The 22,915-nt window shown below is 38.9% G+C and overlaps 1 protein-coding gene across 1 annotated transcript in view; it reads left to right on the forward strand.

The window, feature by feature from the left end:
• LOC100706056 (serine/threonine kinase 26) overlaps nucleotides 1–22,915 on the forward strand; it is a 41,017-nt gene that overhangs the window by 4,385 nt on the left and 13,717 nt on the right. The window contains exons 2-3 of the mRNA XM_005459543.4: nucleotides 22,459–22,527; nucleotides 22,699–22,860. Coding sequence (XP_005459600.1) covers nucleotides 22,459–22,527; nucleotides 22,699–22,860 — 231 coding nt within the window. The remainder of the gene's footprint in view (nucleotides 1–22,458; nucleotides 22,528–22,698; nucleotides 22,861–22,915) is intronic.

A 22,915-nucleotide genomic window follows, 5' to 3' on the forward strand; every position in this document is an offset into this window, starting at 1 on the left:
TTTACAGTCTGTTACGAATAATAAGTTCATTGTCTGACTGTGATATTTGCTGCCTTGGGCATCACATCGTTGTGTCAGCTCTTTCGTGGGTTTCCACACTGTGTTAAAATGAAAATGACTCGCTTAACAAATGCCCTCAAAAACACGTTTATTATATTGAAATGCTTTCTTCTTCTTTTGTTAACCTTGCAGACTTGCCAAAACTTAAGATTTCCATTTTACCAACATGGGAAAAAAAGAAAAGCACAAGGTATTCACATTTGAGATCACTGAACTTATAAAGTGATTGACAAACACCCTCTCTAATATCAATAGTCCTACATTACACAAGGTTAGGCGAGGCCTAATCTTTATTGATCATGAAGTCTCATTAGTGGGATTGAATGCTTAATCAGTGGAAAATTTTGCGATGTTGGGATATAAAAATTGTGTTTATTTTTCCACACAGGCCGAACACCGTGGGCGAAAATTCATCTTTGATGAGCTGTAAAAATTTCCACTGATGCCTAAAATCAAATCAAGCACAACATGAAACACAGCTATTAATGCATGATGTCACACTCGCAAATCAGAAGCATCTTGCCAGTATGTTTGGGATTGTTGGTTGTCACAGGAGAAAAATCCGATGACTCAGCTGATATGGCACAGTGATTTGGTTGTGTAATGCTGTGATTGATTGGCAACGTGCTGGCAGGTATGCGGGAACACGCTTTTATGATGTTTGTTTTTTCAGTAATGGGCTTTTAGTTTTAGTGCCCTATGGGGGTTTTAGGAGGTCATTCCCTGTCAAACAGAACAAACTTGAAGCAGATTCCACTGGTAACAACTCGGTCCTCAAGAGTTTGATTCTGGACATTCGCCTCATGTGCCGTCAGGCGGTTTCTGTTTATACATTTATACTCCTTCTGCCTCATGCTACATTAAGAAATTTTGTTGATATGAATTTATGTTTAATTCTGAGAATATTATTAGAATTGTCACTCTGTCGGGCCTTGAACCAAATGTGACAGTTTAGTTGAATCACATGTTTTGTCAATCCAGGTAGTCAAATCACCCTCAAAGTCAAATATACTTAGGATACTTAGCCAGCCTTCATTTGGCCAAGAAATGGCAACCACAGATGTACCAGTCCTACTTTCTACAGTTCTGATCTGATATAGATCAATGACTTTGGGTATCAGCTGAAATCCAGTAGTAAAGCTGTGATTATGTTTTTGAAAAAGGGACTGGGAATCGTTCTTTTGTGTAAGACAATGAATTGAACACTGCTTTCGTAACTTTATGAAACAATTATGTCTAAGAATATAAACTCTACTGGTAATAGGTTTTTCTTTTGTTTTTTCTAAATTTAAGGTACAGATAAACATAATAAAACAAATTAATAATTAATATTATTCCTTTAATTTATTCACTCCAGTTTAATTTCAGCTGTTAGAGTCTTTGCTTTCTGTTAATAACGGTCATGTTAGATTCTCCTTTCCTGGTTCTTCCTGTTGGGGCACATTCCCCAGAGGGGAAGCTGAAAAATATAAAGCCAGGTGACGACAACACATTATATCACCATAAGTGCCATAAAGTATTTCAGCAAGTGTTACACTGCTTGTAATGAAAGTGATGGCGAGAGAGAGAAACCAGCAGAGAGAGCTTCATCCAATCCAAATATCGAATTAGTGCCTCCCTGCAAACGATTAATGGAGACTTTAAAATGATTTTATTTTGTTTCTGTAATGTTTCACTCCTGTTGATGTTAACACATTGTCATGTCTCACTGAAGCTGATGCTCTGATTCCTCTCACTGATGAAATGGCACCCCTCTTTATCTAAATAAGTGGTAACGTGCTGAGCTGCACTCCTTGAAGCCACAAAGAGTTGAATTTGCTTGATGAGAGAAACAAACTAATTGATTGAACAATCAGATGAGCCATGCAACCGGCTTCATCCCAATCAAACCTTAGCATTTTATCAGCCTCACTGAATAACAGTTGCGTAATGTTACTAACTGAGGTGTGGCTGGTGTGGATTTGGACTTTTATTAGACTGGAAGTGCAGCAACTTAAAAACCAACTTAAAGTTAACTCAGCTGGCAGACTAGCATCAACCACCACAAAATTCTGATTTTTTTATATTTTTTATTTGATTCAAACTTCATTTAGACACTGAGTGAGTTTTTGGAGGACATTGAACAGCAGTGAGAACTCCATGGTTTGATCCAGGAGCTGAAGCTGTTTCATGGCTGCTTTCTTAAAGATTTCAGGACGTCAGTGGGGCAGGTTGCGTTTCAGGGAGCTAATTATCACAGAGCAGCGTCTAGCTGTGTGTAAGCTAAAATAGTATTATTTTACTATTTGTATATTGAGTACCTGTGTGTGTGTGCGTGTGTGTGTGTGTGTTTTGAGCTAAAAAACACTTGTTGCCAAATGCAGTGGTCTGATTGGTCAGATTTGTTTTGTTTTATACGTCTGGTTTGTAAAGTCCTTTAGTGAGCATCATCCACTGTAGTCACAAAAAGCTTGGCTGAGCTGTTTGGGTTTTTTTTAAATGCTCTGACCCCTCTCAATGAAGAAAAACAGAACTTCCTCCATAAGGGGATCAGTTCAGCAGTTTGAGCCAGACTCTTCTGTTGAAACTTCCTGTTGTAAACAAGTCGGATCCTCCGGTTCTGATGTGAACGAGGCTGTTGTCAAAGTGGCAGACACCTGATCAAACACCTGGGAGTGGCCGCTTCTCCCTCTGCTCTTTGTCATTTTTACGACTGCACCTTTTCAGCGCTCCAGTTCTCACAGCCTGTACATATGTGTGGCTATATATAATCACAGGCTCCACCACCCTGAAGGTGGTTTGCTTGTGTTTTCCTGGGTGAGGAATTATCAGCAGCTACCAGCCAGCTGCCTGCAAGTTTTGATTATAGAGCGTGAGTCAGTCTTTCTGCAGCCTGAATCATAGTAGAGCATTCTCACACCCCTCTGTTCATGCGTTTGTCTTGTTTATCTTCACATTTTCCTGGACGAAAACGTATAAACAGAAACTGCCTGACGGCACAAGCGGCTCCTGTGTTGGACGGAGTTTGAGTCATTCAAGTTTTCAGTTTCACTCACTAATGTCTTCAACGTCATTTTGAGGAAATGAGACCTGTTTGAGTCCAGAGAAAACTAGATGCTAAATATACAGAAATGACTGGGAAGTTATAAAATTAACCAATTTGTTATAATTCTGATGGTTTTTTATTTCTTATGTGACTGAAATTGGTCATTTTTGTGGTTTGAGTTGTTTTATATAACCCTACTGAACACTTAGTTGATTCTTCTGAAGAATAATTGGTAGATAAATCAGCCATTAACCCCTCAAAACAAAAAGAGTTGGTGGTCTTTCAAAGCCACACAGTAACCTTAAACAAGGCAGCGGCAGATCGGCAGCTCCTGTGAGGTAAAATTACTGTTGTTGTCTGAGGAGTCTGGGGGATTTCGAGAGAACGGTATAATTACTTCAGTTCCTCATCGGAAACGGCTGTCTGGTGAAGTGATAAAAATACTCTAAATATAGCAAACACTTATAATTTGTGGTTATTATTATTTTATTTTTTTTCTCAGCATTGAATTTCTTATCATCTTGTGCAGCTGCCTGCGTTTAGATTAAACGCAGGCAGCTGTGGTGGGGGGCATAATTTTTAAATGTTGGATTAGGTATAAGCTGCATAGTAGTTTGGTGGTTAGCACTGTCGCCTCTTAGCAAGAAGTTTTGAATTTGCCAGCTGAGTGGGGCCTTTCTGTGTGGACTTTTGCATGTTGCCTCCAGGTACTCCAGCTACTTCCCTCAGCTCCAAGAACTTACAGGACTAATTATTGTCTTTAAATATGGGGTTTTCCTGCTTTAATAAAAACAAAAAACAGCCACCCACTAAAGAGGATATTGCCTTCCCTAAAGACTATAAAACATGGTACACTTTTCAGCTTTCAGCTTGCTGTTGCCGTTGCCCTGTGTGGTTGGTTTTTCTTCAATACATTGTGTGAGTGATGTCACATGGTCTTGCGATCTTTTGTTCTCTAATCCGAATGTGTTCTCGTTCTGAAATTTGGCACAGGCTGATTTAGTGTGAATTGGTGCTCTGTAGCCACAACGTAATTTATTGCCGACTGGCTGTAGGTAATACAGTTTTAATGCTAGTAGGTGGCAGGAATATGTGCTGTTTCCCAGTCACAAAATTTAAATAAAAATTGATTAAAATACAGATACTGCCAGGTAAAGCTTGCAATAATATTATTTGTAGATAACATTTACTTATTGATGATCTTATTTGACTAAATGTAAACCCATTGCATTGGTTTATTTACCTGATACAGGTACCTGAGAAGGAAACACGAATTCCTTGGAGGGTGCATCAGGAAGGTCATCTTGCAAAAACATCTGGCAAAAAAAGTGCAGGGCCAGCCACTGTGGCGACTTGTCAATAAGGGACCAGCCAAAAGTAGCTTTTATTTTGGCTGCCCATCCCTAGACTTTACTTGTTTTGAACTTGTTTTGATAGTTCACTTGTTACCAGTCACCTATTGTTGGCCCTTCTCATCTCTGATTTTTCAGTACTGGCTGTAGGGCAAAAACAACAATCCTCAATGTGGTTCACCTGCTCCCCACATAGTCACTCATCCTGCAGTTGGACATACTCCAACTCCAACGTATGGAACTGTAGCTGTTGGCTATAGTCTTTCTTCTGCTCTGAGGATTCACTGTTAGTTGGAGAGCCAGTCAAACCAGAACAAGCAGCATGTTGAGAGCCATTTACATGCGGCCGCTCACCGAGGCTGCTCGAGGACCGAGAGCTGCCATCTGCACCTGCAGTCTAATACGTAGAGTTGTAGTCCCACCATAGGAGAACAGACACAGAGGCAGATAAATATTGCAGAAGGTATTTGCCACACAGTAAATAAAATATTTTCAGAGGACTAACGTGTTTTTAGAAAAGCATGCAGAATAGCCGTGGTAATTATATAAAGTGCTTAAAGGTCTTTGTTGGTGGCTTCTGTAAGCTCTGGATGAGGGATGTCTTCATTCATTGGGTAGGTGGCCAGGTTGAGCGCCTGTAGTCAGTTTGGCACATGGTGCATAAAAATAGCCAATGACCTCCTGACTCAGTAACTGCAGAGGTCCAGACCTCCTCTGGTATTAACATCAGCATAAGAGCTGTGTGCTGGGAGCTTCATAGCATGGGTTTCAGTGGCCCTGCAGCTCCCATAGATGTAATGTGCAGGTGGCCCACCTGTCTCTCCTCCACTCCTCTACATGCAACAAACACTCCCAGTAGGAGGAAATAAAACTAAAGCGTGTCCAGGTGCAGGCACATTACGCTCCAGTTTAAAACCCAGTCTAGTCATCACAGGTGTCCTCCCTCTGATTTCTGTTATTTGATGACGATTGATCCTGTGTAGCCGTTTCAGTCAGGCATGAACATGTGTGTGTGCATGCCCAGACACGTCTGTGTGGCAAGTGTCGGTTATATGTGAAGATGTGACATGAAACTACAGCATGGACCGTTTTTTTTTTTTTTGACTCTCACAATAATGATAAGATGATTAACTGATGGGGAAATGAGGCAAAAATCGTCGTGATTGGGTGTGCTGTTTGTAGATTTTCATTTTCAGGATTCAGGTATTCATTTTTTTTTTCTCAAATAATATATATACTTAATTTCCCATGACAGCAGTGCATTTTATGACATGAACCACTGCCAACCTCCAGAAGCTACTCTTGGGTTTTGACTTAGAGGAAGGAGTAGTGAAGGGCTTCTTCTTGTGTATAATAAAATAAGTCGGTATGTAAGGTGAAAGCATGGCGGCATTATCATTTTACAAAAGTTGTTTTGCAAATTTCGCATCTTGGACGATTCAACGCATCACGTCATGTGAAAGAGGAAATGTTAAAGAGTGCTGAGAGTTTCACATGATGCTGTCTGCAAAGGTTATTTTGGAGAATGCTGTGTTTCTACTTCCTCCTCTAGCAGCTGTGACCTTTGACCTCCAGTGGGGACACACTCACACACAGCCTTTTCTTGTTTTTGGATGACACTTGTTAGTAAAAACACGGTCCTTTCTTGATCAGTTGCACACAGAGTTTCCACAGCTTTGTCCAAGTTTTCCCAGGCAGCGTCATGTTTGTGTGTGTTAGCAGCTCACTGACCTCTGACAACCCAACTTTAAACATTTCTCTTTAGTGTTTCTACCCAACCCGACTCTACCTCTTATCACCTGCTCTGTAATATGCCCATGTGTGTCATCACCATATATACATCATCAGTCTCTGTGTGAGATCAGTCTTAAGGGATATAAAACATGTCGTATCTAATCTCAGAAGCATATTAGAGGCTATAAAAGGAATGGAAATTGGCTCCGCTGATTCAATAGGAATTTGTTCAGGAAGTTTGGAAATGTGAACCAGTTCCAACTTATATTAAACAAGAAATTAATTTTACTATCTAAATGTGGTAGTCGTATATAATTTCATATATAATTACACTTACTTACAATTTGGTGTTTCTTCTCCATAGAATGAGTGTTATTAGCTGAGCAATCGATATACTGATACACAAACTAAAGTCAGTGTTTTACCAACAATTTGATCAGAAGATTCAATGATGGTTCGCTGTTTGAACAGCTGTGAGAAGCAGGTGTGTTCAGTCATGCAGGACCAGATGAAGTTCCTCTTTTACTACATTTATTCTTTTTTGTAGTTGTGGTGTTTGTTATTTTTAGGGTATGCTTCAAACTCGGTCATTTGCAAATATTCTCTGAATATTCTATTCACACACATATCACACGCGTATCTGTCGTTTGTCGTATGGTTTTAAAGGGGACGCAGGTTCATATTTATGGCAGTCAATTTAAAGTGATTTACAGTAATGACCCTCAGAGAATATTTGCTTTTTATATTTGCAACTTTTTGCTCTCATGCACCAGATAATCTATTAAACCAGTAATCCTGCTGACTCGTTAGCTTTTCAGCAGTTTCTTGAGGTTAATGGTGCTTGTGACCTTAATGGTGCTGGTTATATAATAGTCTTCCAGTGTGCCCACTTGATATCAACGTAGTTAAAGCCAGTTAAAGTATTTATCGAAGTGACAAACAGAATGTAAACACACCTGAGCTATTTTGCATTTGCTTAAACATTAACATGAAACGCCTTTTTTCTGAGTATGGGAACTTGGTTTGTTTGCCTTTAGTCTAATTCCTGAATGCCTCTAACTGATAAGCCAACTTTAAAAATTCCCCTGATGCATGTCTAATCAGACCCGAAGTAAAACAATAACTAGAGCTGTTTTTCTTTTTTTTAAAGTCTTATAAAAATGGATAATTTAACAGTAACCTAACAGACTGTATAATGGTCAGTAATGGTTGAGCGGCTGTCGAATCTTTAACTTCCCCCTGTTACCCACCCGGGAACAGAAAGGGCAAAGTGTGACCTTTCAGGGTCATGTAATCCTGCTTTTATTATGATGTGTTTATATTTTTATAGTGTAAACCCAAAACCAGTTTTTCCTAGTCAATTCTAAAGGTTATTAATGATTCAGTACTTTCACATGACAGGTGAATGTTTGCAATGACCTCCTGATATACTTGCTTCACAAAGTCCTTTTTGGATTTTTTTTAATAAATTTTTTTTTTTAATTTGTGGTGCCTCGTGATTCAGTTACAGCTATTAAATGGCAATTCTACGCTTTTTTACTATGTCAATCGTAGTTTATGATCAGCATATATAGTATGTACCTCTCATCCTCCTTAATGGATGGGCCAGTTTGAAACTTTGCTGCAACATCGTCACACCTATAGAAAACATCGCAATAAATAAATAAATAAATAAATAAATGAATATATCCCAATTTTGGGGATTGAAATATACATGTTCATTTCATCATCCCCATGTCAAATGTATTTCACATGTCACATACAATGTATATCACCCGTACATAAACCTCGCCAAAATTTGAGTCCATGATGGAATTTTTTAGTACTTTGAAAATGAAAATAAAGATGTGCTGCAGTAAAGGTGAAATCTTCAGGGAAATGTATCTTACGTTATGTACGTTTTAGAGTAATATAAATAAAATAAACCTTTCTGTCTACGCTGTGACATCAACAGGTACAAGTTACAGGCCCTGAAGCTACATGAGCCTTCATAACTTCATAATTGCAATCCGGATCCTCAGGAAGTGATTCTTAAAAACACCTCTAACACTGGGATTACTAAACGGGGCCAAATAACGTGTACGTGATATTACCAGATAACTGCTTTAAATCACCTGTAAAGCTGTGCTGCTTATCAACACATGTGCAGTCTGTCATATTTTTATTGCTTTGTAATAAAAATGAACTTACTTTTTTTTTTGTTGGTAAATATCGGTACAATTAGCAGTAAATTGAATGTTGCCAACGTTTGATTAGCTGATTTAAGTGTTCTTCTTCCTATATTTTGGGCATTGAGGAAGGAAGTCCTAGAAATACAGAGTCAATCACAAAAATCCCTCCTAAATAAATACAGAGTCCTTCTTTTTTTTTTTTTTTTTTTTTTTTTACATTTGTTTAAATTTAATTTTTTTTGGTGTTTAAAAAAACGTTTCCACTGGCACATTAGTAAATCTGGGCCTTAAGCTGTGTTTTAAACTGCAGCGTCGACCGAAAGTGTCACTTTGTGAAGAGGAAAATCATGTTTTTCATGCTTCAGAGTTTCAGTAGCAAAACTGACCCAGTTTAATGTTTGTGATGTAAAGAAATGGAAGCAAAAATTGGTACGCTGGATGCTTTACCCATTTTCTGATAATTCATATCAAAGCATTTCTCATGGGTAAACTTTAAAGGGTCATATCACTATATAGGATATGAGCTCATCATCTCTAACATGGGAACTGGAGGGAAGAAATGTGCAAAAGTGTTTAAAATGATGCTTTTGTCATTCATTTCTTGTGAAATGACCTGTAAATAAGATGGTAGTAAAATTCTCAGTTTAGTTATGGCTACTGCACAGGTGTAGGTAGGAATGTTTGTAAGACAGACGGTGCCTAAAATATTAATTCCACCCCTTCTAAAGAGTAATGTCTTGGTTTGTGCCTTAGCTGTTTCTATTTTAAGCTTTGACTGTTTGCTTTCCAAACCTTTTGATGGAAACACAGAACCCCCGACCAGAACAGAGCCATCTCTGTGTCGGTGGAAACGCCCCCAACTGACGTGCTTCCTCCCTGAAGGCAGACCTGAGCATGCTGCTGCTGCTGAGAGGTTCAGCAGCTCCAGCTTTCATACAGACTCTCTCAAAACCACCCATAGAGACCACCCGGGGCCTGTGGGTGCTATTCTTGGTTTTACCACCCATTAGTGTTTTTGCATGTTATTTACCTACAGTTAAAATTACATCTATGCTGCAGTGATGATAAAAATGCACAGTTTGAAAGACGGTGGATTTCAGCGTGTTTCCTGCGACTGTACTAAACGTGAAGCCTCTGCGCTTTTACTGCAGAGAAAGAAAAGTTTAAACATCTGCAGCTTAATGTTTCGAGAGGATAAAGACATGTATTGTGTAGTTTCACATGTAAGAGTCTCCTAAACTCTGTGGCCTGAAAGGAGGAGAACACCAAACACTGAAAGTATTTGAAATATGAACATTTAAAGGGCCAAAGAGGAATAACAACACTTAAAAATCCTCAGTCTGCTCATACTTCTTTATTCGTGGCGTTAAACATGTAACAAATAACATCTGATTTAAACATTTTTGTGCTAAAGTTTTCTTAAAGTCATCTGGGTGAAAGCACAGAGGGCCAACAACTCCTGTTTTTCTTTGTTATCAGCAGGCTTATGATGGCTCGAGGATAAAACCTTTACTGGGAAAAAAACAACGTTGAGCTCACGCTGCTAAAATAATGTGATTGAAAATGATAAATGATGCTGATTGGATAGTGGCGGGGGCAGTTTCTCTCCCTCTGTCTCTTGTTTGTCTTTGAGGAAGCCACGTGGCTCTTTTATCATATTCTTGCATCATAATTGATATATAAACAGTCACTTTCAGGACTTCCTTATTGGCTTGAAGTGAATTATGAGGCAGGCGATTATGGATGACAAACAAGATTGTACCAAAGGCTTTAATTGGTTTTGGTAACTTGTTGCCTCACTCATGTAGATTTTTCTAGAATAAATTTTATTTAGATGCTTTTACAATTTCAGGTATGCCCTTTTTTTGTGCTTCAATGAATGATTCCTTCGTTTCTCTTTTTTTCCCCACTTTGTTTTCTTGATTTCTTGATGTTTTTGGTCCATGAAATGTCAGAAAACACTTTAAAAAAAGGGGGCGGGGGCTGTCATCCAGTCATCCAGTCCTGTGGGATAATGCCATATATTAAATGCAGCTGGAGCTGTTTTGTTGACTGATTTATCTTTTAAATTGTTATTATTTTGAAACCAAATGTCCTCTGGGTCCAGTTTTTCAAACACCATCATTTATTTACAGTCCTTTTTATAGGTCTTTAATGATTGTCAGTGAATTCAGCAATGTAAGTTGATTGTGATGAATATAATTTGAACATTGTTCAGCAAGATCTTGGTATAACAATGAGATACCCTAAACATGGGTATATTACATTTATTTAATATTTAACAAATATTAAATGCTGGAACCTGAGAGTAATCATTCATTCAATTTACAAAGAAAAACAGCTATGTAAACTAGAGATGGACCGATCCGATATTGCGTATCGGTATCGGTCCGATACTGACCTAAATTAGTGGATCGGATATCGTCGAGAAATAAAAAATGTAATCCGATCCATTGGATATCAAAAAAGCACCTCACAAAACTTGCAACACGGCGTAACTCGGCTCATAACCGTAGCACGTCGGAGCAGTGTGCTCACGTGATAGAGCGGCTGTGTGTGTTTGTAGCCTCGCTAGCAATCCAGCATTTCATCTCCGAGGAAGTTATCCCAGAGAGAAGTAAAGCAAGTGTGTAGGTTCATCTCTGAATGTTTGTAAAGCATTCCCATGTTAAGCTTAACAACCGATACATGGAGCGACTGCCTCTCTCTCCCTCTCCTGTTGCTACTTCAATCATAAAACTGATCAATGATCAGCTGATCGGCTTTTCTGTGGCGACCGTCTCTCTTCTTTGTGTTTGGCCCACTTTGCACCAGAAAGAGGAAACCAGCGGCTGAACAACAGCAGCACGTTTAAGCTTGATAAACTGTTGTTAGAATTTATTTAATATTACTTTCTACACCAGGATCCTTTTCTACGTAGCTGACGGCTGGTAACTGTGCAGGGGCGGATCTAGCAAAGTTTAGCCAGGGGGGCCGACAGGGCATGAACAGGGAAAAGGGGGCACAAAGACATACTTTTCTTTCTTATTCTCATTTAAAATATGTAGCTTTTAATAAATAATTATCTGAATCTTACACCCAAAGTTTTAATCTGATGTAAAATGTATAGAAGTCCATTACTGTATATAGTAACTGTTAAGTCTAATATACCCTAGTAAGCTATAGTACTTTTTCCTTTGGGAAGATACCATCTGTGCAGTCTGCAATTCTGTAGAAGAAAGATGTTGAATCTATTTAATTATTCTTGAAAAATAATTTATTTCTGTGCATTTTTTTTTTTTCACACTGCATCAAATTAAAGTTGATTACGTCGATTAAGCATCATGAGGTGGAGGGTGGGGGGTGGTTCCCTATTTTTTTTTTGCTGGGAGTTTGCAACCCTATTAGTTAGGTTGCTTAATATTTCTGCTAAGTACTCTTTAAAATACCAGAATAGGAAGGATGGAGCAGGTTTAAGTTTATTAGATTGATCAGTGTTGCTGAACTATGAAATATTTTGGGTGCAGTGTATTTTTTACATACAGGTATAACAGGATAGCTTTAGTGTTGTTGTTTATTTAAACTGGAGTATGAACTTATACAAAATGCAGCAAGATATTAAAAAACAGTTTTATTGATTAAAAAACACTATATCGGATTCATATCGGTATCGGCAGATATCCAAATTTATGATATCGGTATCGGACATAAAAAAGTGGTATCGTGCCATCTCTATATGTAAACCGAAAATATGTCAAAGGGCTTACACACCCACACAGGTATTTTAATTGGCTGTGACAGGTGGGTGTAGCTGGGTTGGGAATTACAGTAAACATATTTAAAGGAATGATAAAGAGGTTCACCATGTTGTCACTGCCAGTTGTAAAACAAACAAGAACTGATGCTAAGAAAGTGATGCAAACATGCTAAGAAACATTTTATCTTTTTATTTTTTGAATGAATTTTTTTCCCTTTTTCCCCCCCCTTAAAGTTAGCAGTCTTATGATGTGATATCAGGCAGATCCAAGAGTAGAAATAACTATCTCAGCCTGAGCTGGAAAAGAGTAATCTCTTTGGGGGGGTTTTCTTTTTTTTTCCCTTTACCCGCTTCTTGTTTTTGTTCAGCCTTTTTAGAATTCTTCATCCACGCTTCAGTTCAGTTCTCAATTTTTGGCCCACAGTCTGGAGCTGTCTTTTTGTAAAGGGCTCAACTGGATCAAAATTGGAGCACAAAATATTTTGTGATGTTTTTTATTCTTTATCAGAAAAGGTCCTTTAAAAATCCTGTCTTTTACCAAACTAACATACATGCATGTATGTATGTATGTATGTATGTAATATTAAAGCATTTTCAGTGTTGGGAAAGTTACTTTTAAAATGTATTCTACTACAGATTACAGAATACATGCCCCAAAATGTAGTTTGTAACATATTCTGTTAATTTGCTCAGTGTCAGTAATGTATTCTGAATACTTTGGATTACTTAATATATTGTCATGCTTTTTACAACTACATGAATATAGCAATCACATCCTGCAAATTCTTGTTTGTTTTTCTCTACCAGTTGGCTGTTAAACCCAAATCTCCCTGAATAGACAATATATATACTGTCTTATGTCAACATAAGACAAGATGTTAGCTTGGTGGCGAGCAGCCTTCAGTAATAGTAATAAATTACACAGCAATGGTACAATGAAGATACTGAAGTGGCACATAACCCAGGTAGCTACCACTATTAAAACAAGGTAGTTGCAGTAGGCTAACATAGAGTTTGTTTTTTAAAAAAGAACTTACTTCCAGGTGTTTCTTTAGGTTGGAGTCTTTTGACGCTGAGAGCAGCTTGGTTGCTGGCAAGCAGAGTTTGCATTGCACGGTCAGATTTTGCCCATCCCTTTGTTCTTTAAATACGAAGTGGTGTTGGAATTTCCAAGTAAGAAATGCATTCCTGCCCGTGCACTCTTGGCTCTGTGGTGCTGGCTCCAGGTCCATTGTATAACTAACGCCACCAACATACACAGGACTCTAACATTAGAGCCTCTTATTGTGTGTTTTGTTTGGGTTTCTGGTAATGCGTTAATTACCAAAATAAGAGAGGGGAAAGCCTAATATATGAAACAGGAAAAGACCACCATGTAATCCATTTATTTCAACAAAGTAACTGTATTGTAATTGTCACCTATTTTAACCGTATCTGTAAAAAAAAAAAAAAAAAAAAAAAAAAATACAATTACTCATATTTTGTATTTTAAATGCGTAACACCGGTAGATGTATTCCGTCACTCCCCAAAACTGTGTTTTCTTTACCTCAAACTGTGTTTCACCACAAAGCTCAGCTCAGTTAAATGCTGTCATGTAATCCTCTTGATGACTATCCTAAAGTCCAATTTTTAAAAAAGTCAGGCCAGTCGACAAACCTAGAAGCAGTACAACATTTAGACAAGAGTAAAAATGTTTTTATTGACAGCAGGTTTTTCTGAAGGCCGGCTGGAATGAGGCTCCAACAACTACGTTGGTGGGGAGGTCAAAGGAAAAGCCATCCCTTTAGATTCAGTCAGGCATCAATAATATGATTTAATTATCTCCTGTTTCTATCGCATCCTGTCACATTAGTGCCTTGATTTTTATTATCTATTGCTTTTTATTGTTTTCATGTAAATTTTAAATGGATTTGTTTGCTTTTATCTAAGATTCACAGACCGATGGATGCACTTGGGGCAACTCACTTTCAGTATCTTGCTAGTTAGTACTTTGACAAACTGAGTTGGTCAGTCCACCAGCCTTTAGATTGCTAGATGACCTGCTTTAATACCTAAGCCACAGCCCCCCTTTCCTAGTGTGCCTAGCTGTTAAATGTGAAGATATAACTGCAGCTTTTGTCATTTCAGCTGTTAGTTATACTTTCATGCATGTTCAAATGTTGTTTTATTTTGTCACAGAGGCATGTTTTCCTCTGGTTGCTCCTGCGTCATGGTGCTTTTACTGTATTGTGTTTGTTGATAGCAAGCTTTCAAGCTTTTTGAGTAATTGTCATGCTCTGCATTGCTGTGTTCTCATTTCTGCATTCATCCTTTTTTCTTCTTTTTTTTTTTGTCTTCGCCTCTCTGCACCAAGCTAAAAGTATCATTAAACAGTAACCGCTGTATTTGCTGACAGGGTGTGGCAGCATTGTGGGTACTGTGTGCGCGTCTGTGTGCGCGTTCTTTTTTTAGTCCAGAGACGAAACTCAAGCAGAGTCATACACTTGTGTGACGGCGTTTGTTACATGCTACTCCAATTCTGAGGACAAAATGTGAGTGCATTTAATAACAAGCTCTTGTTGGGGGTATGAAGCCAGCACTTAAAACACAAAAAAGGACCAGAGTGTATCACACTGAGAAATAAGAATCATATTAAGAGCCAGATATGTATACAGTTAATGGACACTTAATTGAATTGAAAATGCACGTCGCACAAAGCCTTCTCATCCAGCTGCGATTTACATAAAGCCATATAGCAGATCATGAGTCACATATCCTCCCAGACTGTGGAGATATACAAGTATTGGGGGAATTTTCTTGAAGTTTAAACAAATAAATGTGAACTAAACTTGATAAATTCTGTTGGGAATTGAATTAATGTAATCATTACAGTTACTTGCTTAAATAAGGCCCCAGTCACCGAGATTCAGAAATGGATCAGTGAAAAATACTGTAGGTCGGGGAGGGGTTCCTGGTGGTTGCTCAGTGACATTGGTTGGAAAGAAGTATACCGTACTGACAACCTCCTGGTGATTGCTTTGGTCACCAGCAGGTTGCTGAGGTCGCCTATAGTTTGTATAAAACTGCAAACATTCTCCAAGTAAGTAAAGTCAAAGACAAATGTTTACAAATATGTTAGTAGTAATGCAGTTATTCAGTACTTTTATTTTGAAGGCGTGCGTTTTCCATTTTTTGTATGTGTCAATTTCTGACCATTTTAGTGCTGTTATACCTTGCAACTGCCAGCAACCAGTCACTAACTGGCCAAGAAATAGACATTTTTCCCCATGTGCTGCAGATTTTGGTGTTTATCCCGTACCAAGCAAATACAGAGCTGGTATTGCTGATATGGTGCTGATACTAATACTAGGAGAGAGCAGTGTGTTGTGATTCATGAGAAAATATCATCAGTTTGCTGAGCACATTTTAATGAACACTGTGTATAACTTTTACTTTACGCAATAGTTAGTAAACAGTTAATTAGTGTTGTTTTAAGAGAGCTGAAATGTAAATGTGTCGGTCTCTAAAGCACTTTGGCTCCAACGTTGGTTGTTTAAATGTGCTCTAGGCTATAAATACAACAGACGTGACCATCAACACAAAAAGGTTGTGCACGTTTACTGCATATTTTTTAAAAACATGTTAATTTCTTTAACACAATTATCGATCCTGTCATGCTAGTATGGATCTGATACCAATACCAGCACTGGTATCGATACTGTTGATATTTGGATTGCTCTGCCCACCTCCACCGGAGATTGCCAGAGGGTCAGCGGCCAGTCTCTAGACCTTAAAGTATATTAGAAGCGTAGGATGTTTAAGACCACCCCCAAAAATCCTGACATAAAAGCAAAATGTTGAATCTTCAATTTTTGTTCTTTTGCATGTTTTTATAAATTTCACACAGCCTTGATGGATAACTGATTTATTTGGTAATTTTGTTTAAAAGAATTTAATTTGAAAGATCTGATCTTGGATCATACAGTATGGTCTACTGCTGTTAAACTGTAATTGTAAATAAGCTTTGCAGGATTCTTAAAATCCTCCTTCTTAATTACAGTTGGCTTACAGTAATTTAGCTTTTACAGAAGTTTGTAATCACACTGCAATTTGTCTGTTGTCGTGAAGTTTTTTGTTTGCTTGTTTGTTTTAATTTCATGTAATTCTTTTAAAACCAGCAAATGCGTACGCAGGTTACTTTTTCACTGAGCGTTAAAGAGAGGCCTGTCTCTCTCTTATCTTAATAGTGTCTCCCTTCAGTCTGAACTCTCCTTTTTCTCACATTCTGTGCTGGATAGTTTCATCGCCGTTTAGTCTGCAGACCACTGAAGGGCAACTTAGGACTTTGGACTTTAGCGTCTCGACTTTGATGTGTGATCCATATAGTACATGATGTAATCTGTAACTGAAACATTTTCCTGTGAAAGATTATAAAAAACCACGTGGACGAGTTACAGACTTGCTTCTCGTTTGTAACTCATGCAGTAGACCACATCCTTACCTACAGATTATAATAGAAGTGGGTAGATAAAACCCGCTGCAAAAAATGGCTGCGAAATAAAGATGAGTCAAGTGAGCTCAGAGGAAAGGTAAAGCATTGCTTGTTTGCAGGAAGTCAGTTATGCTGTCATGCTGTTGACTGACACGGATAAAACCAGAAAGACCAGCAGCAGATTTGGTCCCATAACTGTGGTAAAAAAAATCAAGAAAAACAGGCGAGAAACTGCAGCAACGATTGCCTCAGAGATCTCGATCTATCAGATATGTCTGTTTATGGAGCACTCAGAGTAAGAGCGAGTTACATGACGTAACCCATCTGTGAGCTGCGGCAGTGAGGCTTTGTTAGCAGGATTTGGAGAGCGCAGAGGTGGGAACAGTCCGAGAGTTTAGAGCTGTTCTTCATAGAAAAGTAGGAGAATTTGACTGTGAACCAGAAAGAAAGCTGGTAAATACGACTGCACACCTGCTAAGGAAATGGGTCATTTAAAAAAAAGAAAAAAAAGAAAAAAAAAACAACAACCACAAAAAAAATGGACTTGGAGCAACTCAGCTCAATCAGGCTAATGAAAAAGGAAAATTACAAGATAACTTTTAACTACATTTGAGTGTATTTAACAAACTAGTGAGGACAACACTTGGTACCACCTCCAGCTCAGCTGTGATGCTACTCTGCTACATGCGCTGCAGACGGCGCTGAGAGAGTGTAAACAGTGTGACTAGGTGATACGATCTTACAATTAGTCAAAGTTACTCACGTCAGACAGCATATATGCTGATTCTGAAAATATTGATATGTATTTGTTGGGCTCAAGGGAGCGCCGTTCCGCTTTTGGCGCTTTTATGCTAAATTTGGTGGATGCTGTCGTTTTAGTGTCACTTAAATCAGGGCGCACAGGGGCTGAACTTAAAGAGCAAAGCTGTGTAAACACTGGAAGTGATTTGCCGTGAGCTTGCGGCTGGTCATTTTCCAACATTTCAGGTTCTGGTTGCCTGGCTTATCCTTTAATGGATTTATATCGTGTCATATGTCAGCCACCGATATTCCTCACTCTCAGTGGTAGGTAGTTGTTCAGTCGCTCGTCTAGAAGTTTATCTTTGTCCACATCCCTTTGGTTCTTTCGCCCGTACTTGCGACAACATTCTGCTGACTTTGGCCACCACTTCGCTGCAAACAGCCTCCTGTGTGGACGTAGCTTTAGACACAGAGTGCTGGAAAGCTGATAAGCCCGATCATCAGTAGGGTTTTCTCACAGTGATGTTGGGCAACAGTTGATGCAGTCATTAACTTTAGTTACAAAATAAACCAGAAAATATAAAATCAGATGGAAATTTCAGCATTTGCCAGGCGTTAGCCAGTGACAGTATCCTGGTTTATTCTCTAAAGTTTCTTGATAAAAGAAAACTGTGCAGATTTACGTGCGAGGAAGTAGAGGGATGTTTTTCTGTTGGCTTCTTTTAACAACCGGGTGAATTGCCCCCTGCTGGTCATTAACAAAAATGCAGCTTTATGCTCTTCCATGTTTGCGAAACTTGAGTCATTTTCTGTCCGCGATACTCTGAAGAGACTTTGACAATCAGAGGGTGGTGAATTAAACGCAGTGTGTGACACTGAATTAAATTTGTGTTTCTGATTATTTTAAGAGGTGTGTTTTTATTTTATTGGTTCAGAGGTTTAAAAGTGTCAAACTTTTAAATGTGGCTTGAGTGTATATGGATTTCCCAGGAAGGTTGCAGTCTTAAAAAATAACTTGACGTTGCGTCAGTCTGAACTGCTGAGCTCTTTCTGCATGTGAAGCATAGCGATGATAAACACGGATGTTTTCTTCTTGTTGATGAAAACTTTTCTTCTTGTTTTTCAAGATTTCTGTGAAATTGTCTGTGCCTGATCGTCAGTGTTCAGCTTTGAGTGCTTACTCCTTTTTGGGCTTCTTTTCATTTTTGTGTCACGTCCACGGCGGCTTTCACTGGAAACCTGTTAAGGGTTTTGAGTCTGTGCGAATGCAGAAACGGGACAAATGAACTGAAGTGACGTGTATTCCAGCCTAAGTGCTGTGCTTTGAGCTGCAGCAGCAGCTTTTAGGAAATGAGTGTAAGAACTCCGATAAGTACTGTGCGCGCATGTGTGTGCATGTGTGGTCGGGCAGCTGTGTGTGTTCAGTTCCTGTTATCTTCAACTGTCATGCTTGTTTCCTTCTGTGCTTCATGGCTCTCTGTGTGTGTGTGTGTGTGTGTGTGTGTGTGTGTGTGTGTGTGTGTGTGTGTGTGTGTGTGTGTGTGTGTGTGTGTGTGTGTGTGTGTGTGTGTGTGTGTGGTAACAACATTGCAGTCATGTTGCAAAGTTTTGTGTGTGAGGAAATAAGGCAGGTTGCTGGGAATGTGATAAACTTTTTTCTTCTTTTTTTGCAGGTTTTGTTGTTGCTGTAATAATTCATCTTTTATTTGGTTTCACTAATGGCTTCATATTGATACAGTCTTATATCTTATAGGTGTTTTTGTTTTGTTCTGTTTTCACTGCCTTTTAAAGCTTTTTAAACCAACATTTTTATTTTTGCACCTTGATTTTTGGTGTTAAGCACAATGAGTTGTCATGTAAATGAAATGTGCTGTATAAATAGAATTGTCACTGTCATTATATACATGATGAATACTGTGTAAAACAAAACAGAAAATGTCTCTGTGTCCTGAAAAACATTTTAGCTTGGACTTTTACATCCATCAAAGCAAATGTTTTCCTTCTGTCCGTCCATCCTTTTCCGCTTACCCTTGTAAGGGTCACGCGGGTGCGCTGGAGCCTATCCCAGCTCCCATAGGGTGAGAGACAGGGTACACCCTGGACGGTTTGCCAGTCTATCGCAGGGCTAACACATAGGGACAGACAACCATTCACACTCACATTCACAACTATGGGGGATTTAGAATTACTAATTAACCTAACCGCACTAACTGCATGTCTTTGGACTGTGGGAGGAAGTCGGTGTACCCGGAGAGAACCCACGCATGTTTTGAAATATAACATACAAAACATTTGGGGTGGTGGAAAAGTTTACACAGCATAGTGTGGTGATATTTTTGCATTGGTATATTGTATCGATACAAGGATACTAATGTTGGGGGTCCAGACTTGCATTAACTTAACTGAAAAACCACCCAACACTGAACACACTGGGCTTGCTCTGAATTAGGAGGTAGCTTTATCAAGCTAACTGCTCTGTCACACGAGTAAAAGTACTACAACAACCTCCGTACATCTTTAAACTGTATCTTGCGGCGAAATGTAAGGCAGGTTTTAGCAACAGTATTACATTCTTCAGTCTCGTTTTGCAGCAAATAAAACTGAAGTGAGATCTTTCTTATTGAAAAAGTCAGATGTTAACAGAGTGTAACGTTAAGGATGTCATTTACATTTGAAAAATGATGATAAATTGCGATATGTGTTGCTGCAATACTCAACATATCGCAAAATGTTAAAAGTCACTGTACCAATTCATTGATCAATGCTTATGACAGTTTGCATATTAATGATCAAGAAACTAACCTTACAGTCCATTGTTCATCAGTGGTGCTAGTTTCAGTCATTATGCAAAGGTACTGGTTATAAGATTGGGGAAACCTGCAGTCAGCTGAGACTGAAGAACTCACTTGGATGAGTGACGAAACGTTTCTCCCACTGAAAACGCTACATCCAGATGAACAGAATCAACTTTTGGGATCTACTTACCTGGATGATTGAGCATGCATCAAGATGTTAAAAGTCAAATTCACAGATTTATATTTAAAACTAATCCTGCAAAAACAATGGCAACATTTACTCGTTAGTAACTCATCTGAGAATCTTTATAGCAAGATAAGCAGTGTAGTTCTGCACCGCAGCCTCGCTGACCTCACCGTACCTGCTGCAGGTTAGGGTGACCCTCCAGCTTGCAGCGAATCTGCAGAGCAGGCACCTGTATTTACACAGCAAGGTCAGCACACCCAGGATATCTTAATGTTGTCTGGCTTCACTTAGACTAACATCAGCAATCGGGCTTAGAGAGTAAAGGCGGTTATCAGCTGGATAAGTCGGTCACCTTTCCCAAATAGAAACGTAGACGGCTCTACGAGCAGCTGATTTTTTAACTATAATTAATTCAGTGATTTAAGACTTTTTATTGTCATTACGCTAATGAAATTAATGTAATGCATGGTGCTAAACAACACACACACACACACACACACACACACACACACACCACACACACACACACACACACACACACACACACTTTACTGACATGTATTAAAGTAGAAAGCTTCAGAACACATATATTACAAATGTATACATACACACCCAATAAGCCTGGAGCACAGTTGGACTGAACTTGAGTTTCTTATCATGAATTTCTGCATTTTACTACAAATCAGCAAAGTCTCTGACTAGCCATTGCATTCTTTATGATTTGGTTTGTTGGCCATTATTGAATCACAAACAACAGCATTCATATGTATTTTTATATAAAGAGATACTCCCAGTTTATCTTTGTACCCAGTGGTCACCAGCTGTGATGGTAGATGTGTTATGTGCCTTTGACAAGGAATAATTAACAGAGACCTGAACTTTTAAACATTCCTGCATCCAAAGCATCATAAGGAATGCAATGAAGGAGGCCGGTGGATGTTTTTATTGAAAGGCCTGTAATGTTTTATGCTACAGCTAGGGTGTGGATGCTAACTTGAACAGGTCTTTCTTAGAAATTAGATTTATAGAGCAAACAAGGGAGGATCTAACAGGTGAAAATCCATTACATTGACTCACTGTTTATTGAAGTGCTTAACAGAGTTTTAGGTCTATTCCTTTAGCTGCGATGGTAAATGAAGAACAATAGCCTATAAGGTCAACAGGTACAAATAGGTTCCCTGTTTTAGGATCATATTACCATATTGAGATTCTTGTTTTTTTTTGGGGGGGGGTTAAACTAGCTTGCAGCCAACAGGAGAAAAGAATCTAGATTATCTAGACAGACAAAAACTTTAGACGCTCTTGAAACCCTCCTGACACCTGAGCGCTGAGATCCACGGGCCTTTCTTGGAATACACACACTGTTTGGGGAATTGCATTGTTCAGAACTGACTGGTCAGTAGGCTGTGGTTTCATACCTGTTAATCTCACGTGACCTGCTCTGGAGGAGGTTTCATCATGAAAAGTTTAGAGGATAAGCCCCTAAACTAAGCTCCTGCGGGTGGCTGGAGTCCAGGATGGTATAGTTGAGGCAAGATGGGAAGGAGCGCATAGAATGGCCTGAACTTTCAAAATAAGAGTTAATCGTTTACTAGTAATTCCTGATCAGTTTACACGTGATTGTAACACCTGGGTGGCCCGCCTGAATAAGCTCAGTGTGTTGTTGCATTAACACTCATGAGCCAACAGAGTTTTACTGGACGTTATATAATATTCAAATGTGTAATAAACACACAGGATGTGCAAATGTTTTTGGATCCATTTGATCTCAAGTGTCACAGCGCTGCTGAGCTACAGTAACAGAAATCTTGTTTTCCGTTGCCAAATAATTTGCCATGGAAATTGAAAGTATTTTTACAAACTACAGCTTATTTAATAACAAGAGAGATGTTTATCAGAATCAGACTGGCCGTTCCACGTCATGATGTCTGTACAACGATTAGCCCAGCATGCAAATGACTTCTGGATAAGTCAGATATCTGCTTCTGGATATTAGAAATGATAGAAATGTGTTTTTAATCTATTTGCAAGTGAACAGTGTGAGTCTGTTTGTGTTTCAGTTTGTTTGGTGCTCTGCATTTATCCTAATTTGTTTGAGACCGGTAGTTTTGCTAATACTTTATTAATGTTATTTCTGTCAAAGGGCTGTTAACTCCTGTTAACTCTTTGTTCTTCCTCTCCTCAGAGTACTCAGCTCGATCCAGAGGAGCTGTTCACTAAATTGGATCGTATTGGAAAAGGGTCTTTTGGAGAGGTGGGTGTAATTTATCATTTTTTGTCATCTTCTCTCCTAGTTTCACTTCTTTTTTTCCCCTCATTTTATCATTTTATCATCTCTCTTTCTCTTCTTCCTCTCCTGGTGATCCTCTTTCGTCTTCTTATATCCACGATTTTTCCCTTCTCTGCTTCCCGTTTCCTTCCGCAGGTCTTCAAAGGCATCGATAACCGCACTCAGAGCGTCGTCGCCATCAAGACGATCGATCTTGAGGAGGCCGAGGATGAGATCGAGGACATCCAGCAGGAGATCACGGTGCTCAGTCAGTGCGACAGTCCGTACATCACCAAGTACTACGGCTCCTACCTGAAGGTAAGGCGGATATTTCCATTCAGCCCAGAAGTCGATCTGATTCAGGTTTAAAAGG

This window comes from Oreochromis niloticus, linkage group LG3 (assembly GCF_001858045.2).
Source record: "Oreochromis niloticus isolate F11D_XX linkage group LG3, O_niloticus_UMD_NMBU, whole genome shotgun sequence".
Taxonomy (NCBI): Eukaryota; Metazoa; Chordata; class Actinopteri; order Cichliformes; family Cichlidae; genus Oreochromis; species Oreochromis niloticus.